This window comes from Hibiscus syriacus, unplaced genomic scaffold, assembly GCF_006381635.1.
Source record: "Hibiscus syriacus cultivar Baekdansim isolate YM2019G1 unplaced genomic scaffold, ASM638163v2 tig00111493_pilon, whole genome shotgun sequence".
NCBI lineage: Eukaryota > Viridiplantae > Streptophyta > Magnoliopsida > Malvales > Malvaceae > Hibiscus > Hibiscus syriacus.
Genome location: NW_024063102.1, coordinates 1296754 through 1305983, shown reverse-complemented (window position 1 = coordinate 1305983; position 9230 = coordinate 1296754). Strand labels below are relative to the sequence as shown.

Sequence of the window (9230 nt, the reverse complement as noted above, 5' to 3'; positions counted from 1 at the left end):
ATGCATCGAAACTACATTTGAACATATCACCCACTGGAGGTTCCCATTGGATATGCACAGATGGTTGAATATTAGAAACAAAAAGACAGGCGTAGACAACATACTTGATTATAAAGGCCAAATTATCTAAGCAAAATCAAAATATACAAGACAGCGGCGTCATTAAGATGGGGTCATTTGTGGTTTCTGGCTAAAAGTTACTATGACAACCATTTACAAAAATATTCAAACCAAATTAATACTGAACGTTATTAAATATAATAAGTAATGCACACAAGAAATGAACTATTCAATGTGTAACTATTTAACTAAGATAAGAAATATCGACCTCGTCCGGGACTCTGAAGGTGTCCGCCGCACCAAATTTCCTGAACTCATCTCCCCCATATCTGGAGTCTTCTTCTTCATCACTAATCTCATCATCTTCCTCACCATTATGATGAGTCGATGAAGTACCATCATTTACACTTTTCGACCGGCAATTTTGGGTTGCAAGCATGTTAACTTGTCCCAGGTGGGAAATTTCAACAACCACCGTGTCATCATCTTTTGTTAGTGGTTGCTTCCATGGTTCCCCATCAATTCTCATGTATGTATGCTCGGAAGCGCCTTGGTGAAACTCAAAGCGGATTCGGTGTGCCTAGTTTCCAAAGGAAAAAAAAAAATCAGATGATGTCCAAGATGAAAGGGCTTTGACTTCTGATTATGTTTGCCTTCTTTAGTAATTACCTGTGCCAGGCGAGTTCCGTGTCCCTTTGGAGCCAGCAACACCAGCCCATGCCATGCATCTCTAAAACCAACAACTTCAAGAAGGCCATCATCTACATAAGGTGGAGTTAAGTCTCTCTGTAAAGTCAATTGAGAGAAGAAATATCTATCAGGTTCAGAATGTCAAAGTTGGTTGACGTTCAACAAAAAAAAGCAACTCGAATATAATAAATCATCGACAATAGGAACTAACCTCTTTCTTCTTTCTTCCACTTGGTGTTCCCCAAGGATTTAGACCACCAGAAAAGCTAGGCAAGTTGAGGCATATGATCGACCTTATGCTGTTTAAATTGGACACGGGGGCAGGGACACAAGGGAAAGATATTAGAAGCATTCTTGGGTAACTACGGGAAAGCCATATTAGGACATTAAGTAGAAAGATCTGAAATAAGCACTATAATGATTTCACTCTACAGAAATCTCTCTAATGATATTTTCATTGCTACAATGCGAACCATGAATCTCTAATTAATAAAAACAAGGCGTAAAACTTGATAAAATGGATGAAAAAGAAATCTTTATTGCCCAAAAACCATGAGAACAACGCTATGTGTTGAGAATGTCGTTGAAGCTTTCAACAAGATGTGGGTTTGGAAATTAGAAGTTTTAAAATCTAGAATGGCCAATTTTTGTGAATATCTATGAGATTGTGTATAAACAGTGAGTTACCACTTTTCTCTTTCCACCAGAGAGCTAATGGGTATTTTCGTTTCTTTCATTTAGGTTCAATAATCTCTTTTATTCTTCCTTGGTATAATCAGTAACCCAACTATCAAGAGAATTGGCATGTTCTAACAATCACTTCCTCATGATTGAATCAAATGCAGATTTTGAACTTTTAAGTCAGTGTTGTCTTTAATATCTTGGAACAAGTATTGTAATTTATAAATGAATTACCATTTAGGCAGAAAAAAGATTCCTACAATTGAATTATGAGTTATATAACTTGTCACCACATGCTTCTCATGAGTTGTGATCAATGTTTTTACACATGTGAACCCTTTTGCTATACTTTTCTCCTACATTATGTCATAATCAAGACTTTTGGTATGAACATATTGTTTTCTTTCACATATGACACATATGAATAGTTATAGCCAGCAAGCTTCCCTAGACAAGCTGAAAGTTACCTCTGTGGTATGTGGAGATCTTGCCATTGACCATGTTTCTTCATGATTTTCACTTTTGCAAGCTGGGCAACATTCCTGTAGTTTACGATCATAAATTTACCAAGAAAAGAGGAGAAATTATCTGGCAAGAGATGTTCTATAGCATTCAGCCAACTATTAGGACCAAGAAGACATTTTCTGTACACATGCCATAATTTATTTCAAAAAGAAAGGCTAAAATGCACTTTTAACACTGAAGGTGGTAGTAAAATACGGAACATATCAGAATTCTATAATATAAATTCTTCTATCTTCAACCTTCCTGGTTTTTCTTTTGAATTTATATTTTATTTTCCATAATCGAGAATTTCATTAGAGAAAAATAGTCGAGCTTCAATTAAAGGAAAATGCATGAAACCTGAATGTGTTGAATAGAAAAAATTAATGACATTGATCCTGGTTAATATATTTGTGGGAACTCTTTTCCCCTTGTAGGTCTTAGAAGGGGTTTTTAATGAGGCCCTTTCTTCAAAAAAAAAAAGAATAGAAAAATTTAACACAGAAAAAAGGGCAACCAAGCTGCTTACTTTGAAGCAGGATGAAAAATAGAAGCAGCAAACCACCCTTGGGTACAGACAAGCTTTGCATAAGTGCTCTGTTGGAAAGGTAGGGGAACATGAAAAACTTCATTAACTGGAACTTCTTTATGATGGAGAAGTAAGAACAAGTATCAAAGACGAGCAAGATCCAGGTAAGATATACATATATACAAAGAAACACACAAATACAAACATGTATAAATTCCATAAAAAAATGCACATGTTATCAAAAAACATAAAACAAGAAGTAAATCATGTAACTTGCTTTCAAAAAGAAAACCCCGATGAGTTGACTGCAAGTGCCCTTGCATCAATCAAGCAAAGCAGATGCCATTGTGACAGAATTATACCTGGTTAACCAACTGGTTTTTATATTTTTCAGGATGCAACTTTCGCTCAGAGTGAAAAGCATACGATACTTGAGCATCCATTCCTGCAGACAACATTAGAACACTATCGATGAGATTAACAAATGTTCAAATTGTCATGTTAAAACAAAGATGAGTGCACCAGATGACTAGAAGGTGAGAGTAAAGAATCTGTTCTCTATGATGGATTGCATGAATCAAGATAGTAATGAGGGTGTCAACTAGATTAGCAAAGTCCTTTAGTGGTTGTACCAAGGACCAGAGATTGAATTCAGCCTTTCCCTTGCAGGAAAAGAGGGGGTAACTTTCCTTGTTTAGCCTAAGAAAAAGGATGAATAAAGGGGAAAGAAACAAGAATGTATGATAGTACACACCGATGTTGCTCTTACTCCAGTTTTAATGAAATGCCCATGTTCAACACCTAAGTCCAATGCATATACAGACATTTTTATGGGGATATAATCCTTTTAGGATCATCCAAATACATAATAAAAACTTTAGAAAAAATATTGATTAAACCCGCATAGGAGACATCCTTTTTCTGACACTCACATCCGTTTCCAATTAACATAATAGATATAAACTTTGCAAATAAAACAAGAGGGTTAAAAAACATGTTTCTTAGAATTTCAAAACAACTTCAACCAGATGTATACTGGAACCAGACAAATATGGAAACCTTAAATTTGCCAAAGTTTTTGTTCAATTATATCTTCAACAATATCATATATTCTTTACTGGATTGTTCATATTCCATTAGGCAACAGAAAGTAAAAGGAATGGAAAGAGAAGTTAATTAATGATGGCAGAAAATCAATTGTACATTAAAGTATCATTATGGAAACAGATGCAGGGCATCCACACAATAATAGAATACTTTGTAAGAAAGAAGATTATGATAGCTTTATTTTTACAAAATAAACAGTAAAAATACTTAACCAGGGAAGTACTCTTACCCATGCTGAAGTAATTCCAGAATCCACCACGAAATGTATGGCAACCTTCCTGAGGAGCACAAATCTTCTATGTAAGGAGGCAATGCAATGCAATACAAAAATGTTATGCTTCTTTACGCTTATCGCATAGCTTTTACCATTCTTGATAATTAGGTAGAAAACTGGAAGTTAAACCAATGGTGCGAGGGAAAATTGTGTGCTAAAATATTAAATGGTATAAACAGAAAGAAGAATTAAAAAGAACATTTGAAATCAGGAAAAGGTATTTCAAGTTTTCACTGTAATTTAAGAAGACAAAGGAGGTAATGGTAGAATGTCTCACCATGTTTAGTTCATCTGTTGATGAGACACGATGAAATGCATGTAAAGAATGTGGTAATTCCAAAGGTGCAATAGGGTCACATGAACCTTCCTTTGGAGCTCTCATCCTCATGAGAATATGCCAACTGAACTGCAAAAATGCATCTATCAGTAAGAGAGTAACTATTCTAAAGTTCCTTATGTTAGTCAACCCTATAACTTGCCTGAAAAAGAATGATTTCCAATGTATTATGGAAGGAGAATATATTTAAAAATAATGCAGATATGTAGTTTTAAATTTGACTTGGATAATTAAGTAGAAAGGGATGCAAAATGCTTCTCAAAATTTTGGCCTCCCTAAAAGGAATTGTAGAGAAAATGGAATAAGGAATCAAAAGATGAAAAAGGGTTCTCTTGACAGTGTAGCGAAACAGGAATGAACTCTGTTTTTATATCGTATACCTGTCCTAGAATTTACTTATTTTTTCTTTCAAAAAATTTTCCATGTAATTTTCCCAGAACTTATTCCATTTAGAAGTTACATCCAAGGGTTGACAATTAATAGATAATGATTCTTCCTCACTGCCTACTTCCTAGCACACTGGTACAAGGTCAGAGGATCGATTGGTATGTTCTGCTTTGGAACATTTACACAACAACAACCAAGAGGAGATGGAGTATATTGCATCTCTAAAGGTTCATCACTTAGAAGAGGCAAAGTACCAATTCACTGAAATTGTATGTTCAAAACACAATTTGGCTACATCAGCACTATGCCAAATCAGGGAGTTCCTCAGTTTACAAGTACACTTCGCTTCAAGCACGTGTGTATGTGAAAGATGGAGAACAAGAGAGAGAGGAGTCATGACTCATGACAACAACATTACTTGTCTATTTTCATTTCCTTCGCTTTCTTTACTTGTTCCAAGAATAACAACACAGAATTACGATCAGTCCCAGGATTCTTCTTTCCCTGTAACATAGAATGCAAGTTAGGCAAACACTCAACAGCTCATAAATTGGATGGAGATAATACAAATAGAGACTTCTAACAGATGCATGTTGCCTACTGTAGTGTCCATTGAGAATTGGAAAACTTTCGGCAAACTTAACAAATTTTACCGAAATGGAGGCTCTAGCTTCTTTTTTTTAACTTTTGACTAAGAGTGTAAACTTAGATCAGCTCCATAATGGAAAAAACAAGTTATAGAACTTAGATAGAGACACCAAATACTACCAAGACAACTAAGAGCATGTCCTGAGAAAAAAAATTGACAACATGACCAATAATTCATTGTTGTAAGTAAGAAAACGTATCAAAATAATTAAACACTCATTCTATACTTGATTTTACGACCAAAAGCAAGAAAATTCTTACCCAGCCAAATGAAAAAGGCAGATTGTTTCCAGTTCCCAAAGGAACTGTAGCAATGGGAGGTGGATGTGGCAATTCAAGATCACAAACAACTCCCAGAAGCCAGCCAGCTGTCCCATCACCACCGGCAACCTAAGTTTCAATGTAGATGTAAGGAATAAAAAACAAAATAAGACAATAAAAGCAATAATAGTTAAACTGCTGGTCGCTGTTATTGATGGTCTTCCGTGTGATTGTAAAGTATCAGACTCAACTTACAATTATTCTTAATCTCTCATGAATCTTTGTGGCAAATTGATCTTTTTCTTGCTTCAGCTTTTCTAGTCGGGTGTAAACTCTGCGAAGCACCTTATCAGGGGCCTCTTCGCCCAAGTCGAAAACCTGAAATTAATCACACTAAGATTAGCCCCAAATCAAGTATACAATACGCACGCATTGTGGCAAAGTTACCTGATGTTCATTGAGGACACTTTTATATGTATTAAGAAGATCGCCACCCAGTTGACCACCACTTTTGGAGTTTATAAACACAAGCACTGGAAACTTTGGTGCATCGGGAACACCAGCGATCTGAGTTTCATCATTAAATATATATGCAGGAATATAAAAATCCTTCAAAAAGTCCGATTTAGATTCCGCCATTGTTGGGCCCAACTGCATCATAAAATGACCAAAGATCGTCAAAATCAAGGTACTACATACAATTATAGGGGATAGAAACAGATATTTGAAAAACAAACAATCTAGAAGAATTTGAATATTCGACCATGGTGCAACAAGGAAAAATCGATTAAAATCATAGAATTAAATGGCATCTTTTCTAAAGGACCCGCAGATATTATTTTCCAGCAGCTCTTTCAGTCAACAATAATAACAAAAGGTCGTTAAAAAAACAACAAAAGAAAAGAAGTAAAAGAAGTTCAAAACAGAGAGAGAAGTCACCTCCTACTAGATAAGAATTATGGTATGACATATCATTTTGAATTCAGGCATTTCAACAAAAATGTAGGGCGCGAAACAACAATGATCCAAAGCAAACGAGGGGAGCAGGATAAGAATTAAGGAGAAACGAACTCAACCGTGTTTGGTTATTGTTGAAGTGAAGCTTAGAAAGGCTTCCTCGGTGTTGGAGAATGCGAATAACAGCACCAAATAAATAGTAAAAACGACAGATATGTGGCTTGCTAAGCTTGAAACAAAGAAACGAAGCGCGATCGTTTTGAAAAAGGAGCCGAATTTTGATTGAGAGACAAAAAAAAGGCGAGATTTATGAGATACGTGGCACAGAAGATCTGGCTTCGTATTTTCCTTCCCTGTTCGAAACCGAAGACAAGGAAACGTAGAGGAAATTTCAATTTTTGGCTCTAGAACGTGTGGGGTAGAAAGCGACATTGAATCTTCTGTCCTAATGGGAAAGCAGCCGGTCCGGTCCGGTCCATTGATTATGTATAATATATAAAATATTTTAATAATAAATATATTATGTGTAGAGTCTCTAAAATAAGAAAAACAAAAATAATTAGTCGAAAATATAATAAAAATTGTACGAATTTTATTTAAAAATATGAATACAAACCAAGAAATAATAATATGTGTTAAATCTTTTTTTTAAATTACTAAGTGATATTAATGTCAAAAAATTACTCATTGATTATATATTTAGAAAACTATATTTAAAAAATATATATATAAATAGGGATGGGCATGGGACACGAATCCGACGGGTTCTGACTCGATCCGACACATTGGGTCGGATTTTTTAGAAAAAAATCGGGTTCGGGTCAAGTCGATTTTTTAATGTGATGTTCGGGTCGGGTCGGTTCTGGTTTAGAGTGAAAATATCCGACCCTACTCGACCCGAAAAAATATATAATTTTATCTTATATATTTAGGAATAATTACAATAATACTCATATATATATTATTTTTTTAATTAAGTCACTGTTTTTATTAAATAAAAATAATTTTTTATTTCGGATCGGGTCAGGTCGGTTAAAACTTGTTTTGGTCGGATCGGGTCGGTTAATTTTTTAATTAAGTCACTCTTCCTCGCACATGCCCACGGTCAGTAACATTTTCACCTCTAAATTATATCCTTTTTATTTTGATATTTAATTCTTTTTTACTTTAACTTAATATCTTTTTTTACAATGGGAGGATTTTTTTTAAAAATTTAAAGTAATTATAAGACTGTTCAAAACTTATTAAGAAATTCTACATATATATTATCCGAATTCATAATATTTAGAAGAAAAAAATTAACATTCTCTTTTGGTTAGAAAACAATAAAAATCAAGTCATGAATTTCAACAACTGAAATCCTACAGCAAGAATCTAAATTGTATCAAATTTTCAAACAAACAAAAAAAAGAAAAAATTAACCTCTGCATGATGAAGCGGAGAAGAAACCTGACAAACTCAGAACACAATCCACAATCGCAGAGCAAGAGCAATTATAGACTTGTTTGTTTGAAGAAAAAGGTAAGAAAGAAGGAATATATATATGTTATGATTCCTTGTATAATTTATTCCATTGCTTGAGGCCAAATTAGTGGGGGAATCAGACTTTCAGGACGGAACAGTAACAAAACAGAAATCCTAGAGTAAAGATCGAGTTTTATAAAAGAATCTTCGAAGCAGATGCAAACAACACACGAGAAGTAAAAGAAAAAAACAGTTAATTAATCGAAGATGGGAAATAGTATAACCTGGTTTGATGTGAAACAGGAATTCCACAACTTCCATTTACTTCGTCCAGTGGTGTGTTGATGGAGATGATTCCGGTGTGAAAAGGGAGAACTCCCCATGTTTTTCAAATGCCGATGAGTTTGTTTCTGCTTTGGGTCCACCGCTCTAGATGTTGTTGGCCCAGTTGCTTCTTCAACAAGGATGCTGTTTTCTTTTCTCTTTCTGGTTACTCCTCCACCTCAAGGCTACTCTCAATCTTGAGGGAGGAATTAGGAACTTATTAATTATTATTCAATTCGAACAGTTTGATATTGATTTTAGGTCTACTTTTCTCTTATTTATTGTCTTAGGTTTACGTCTACAAGTTTCAAAACTTCTATTTCCTACTTTGATTTTCTCGGCAATCGTTGTGGAATCAAATCATGGGAAGTTAATTTGGGAAGAAGAAAACCCGAGCCTTCACATCCACGCAAGCATAAAAGAGGAAATATTATAAGAGTGGAAAATATTATTTAAGAAACTGAGAGTTGTTTATAGTTCAATATTAAAACTTTTTAATTATAGATTTTTTTTTGACAGAGAACTTTTTGGTTAAAGTTTTTATAGTACTATGCGACGATATTGATCTTTATTTAAATTATTAAATAGATTGATGTTAAACACTAACAGTTTCAAAAACTTTTTAGATTTTAATTCGGTTTAATTAAAAGGGAAATAATATAACAAAAACAAATTTTATCCAAATCAACAACTAATTAGTGTAACCAGATGAGATGATTTATCCTTAAATAATGTTTATAATATGTGTCGAAACAGTTTTTTTTCGAAAGGGGAAAAAGGTGAAGGGTCTCGTTTCGAAAAAAATTTTGATGGCGGTTAACAATAAACCGTTGTTCAAAGAGTCGTCACAAATTCTTGATTAGGGTGTGACCGAACATCCAAAAACATATTTATAATTTTAATAAAATATTAATTTTAATTAAAACAACAAGTTTGCGGTCTGCATTACCAAAATTCGAGTTTGGAAGTCGGTTACGTTTGGGGAAAGATTAGCACCCCATAACGCC

General features: G+C 34.3%; 1 protein-coding gene across 1 annotated transcript; it reads right to left on the bottom strand.

Moving 5' to 3' along the window:
• Positions 1 to 289: 289 nt before the first annotated feature.
• Positions 290 to 8297, bottom strand: LOC120163650 (diacylglycerol kinase 5-like). Its single transcript, XM_039173532.1, has 13 exons — positions 8184 to 8297; positions 5926 to 6129; positions 5734 to 5856; positions 5479 to 5607; positions 4988 to 5073; positions 4123 to 4246; positions 3801 to 3849; positions 2827 to 2909; positions 2465 to 2532; positions 1899 to 1973; positions 962 to 1049; positions 730 to 846; positions 290 to 640 (listed from the first exon to the last, which is right to left on the bottom strand). Exons 1-13 carry the CDS (start codon positions 8280 to 8282, stop codon positions 305 to 307), a joined length of 1581 nt encoding a protein of 526 aa, XP_039029463.1. The 5' UTR covers positions 8283 to 8297; the 3' UTR covers positions 290 to 304.
• Positions 8298 to 9230: the final 933 nt, after the last annotated feature.

Bases quoted from the DNA above. Each gene is read 5' to 3' on its own strand.
- LOC120163650 (XM_039173532.1), bottom strand. From the start codon at position 8,282: ATGGGGAGTTCTCCCTTTTCACACCGGAATCATCTCCATCAACACACC. The intron at 5,857-5,925 runs GTAACTTTGCCA...GATTAATTTCAG, and splicing joins GTGTCCTCAATGAACATCAG to GTTTTCGACTTGGGCGAAGA. The intron at 4,247-4,987 runs GTAATGTTGTTG...TTTGCAGTTCAG, and splicing joins AAGGAAATGAAAATAGACAA to TTGGCATATTCTCATGAGGA.